Source organism: Carlito syrichta, unplaced genomic scaffold (genome assembly GCF_000164805.1).
Source record: "Carlito syrichta isolate Samal-C Ts95f unplaced genomic scaffold, Tarsius_syrichta-2.0.1 Scaffold309786, whole genome shotgun sequence".
In the NCBI taxonomy this organism is placed as follows: domain Eukaryota; kingdom Metazoa; phylum Chordata; class Mammalia; order Primates; family Tarsiidae; genus Carlito; species Carlito syrichta.
This window is the reverse complement of record NW_007253882.1, coordinates 583,326-583,711: the sequence shown is the minus strand read 5'-3', so window position 1 is coordinate 583,711 and position 386 is coordinate 583,326. Positions and strand designations below refer to the sequence as shown.

At 78.8% G+C, this 386-nt stretch overlaps 1 protein-coding gene across 1 annotated transcript in view; it reads left to right on the top strand.

The window, feature by feature from the left end:
* The first annotated feature begins 218 nt into the window (after positions 1–218).
* SPAG16 (sperm associated antigen 16) overlaps positions 219–386 on the top strand; it is a 21,768-nt gene continuing 21,600 nt past the window's right edge. The window contains exon 1 of the mRNA XM_008067842.2: positions 219–345. Within this exon, the coding sequence (XP_008066033.1) occupies positions 219–345 (127 nt within the window). The remainder of the gene's footprint in view (positions 346–386) is intronic.

Below are 386 nucleotides of genomic sequence, written 5' to 3'. Positions count from 1 at the left end.
TCAGCTCTCAGAGCCGCGTCCCGGCTCTCGGGGTCGCCAGGCAACAGCGTTGCCACGGTAACCGGGGAAGCGCAGAGGGCCGCAGCCGCGCCTCGGACTCGGGCAGCCCGTCCGCGCCCGGGGCGGGGATCTCGCGAGAGCCGGCCGGGGCCGGCGGGAAGCGTCCTCCCGGTTGCCCCGAGCGACGGCGTGGGGGCCAGCCTGGGGCGGGGGCCGGCATGGCTGCTCCGCCGGGGCCGCCCGGCTCCGCTCTGCGGGTCCTGGACGAAGCCTGGGGCGTGGGCTGGACGGCAGCCGGGGACGCGGCGGACGCCGTGGCCGCCGAGGGCGCCTACTACCTGGAGCGTATCCTTCCCGGGCAGGAGGCGCGGGGGCGGGCGATGGGG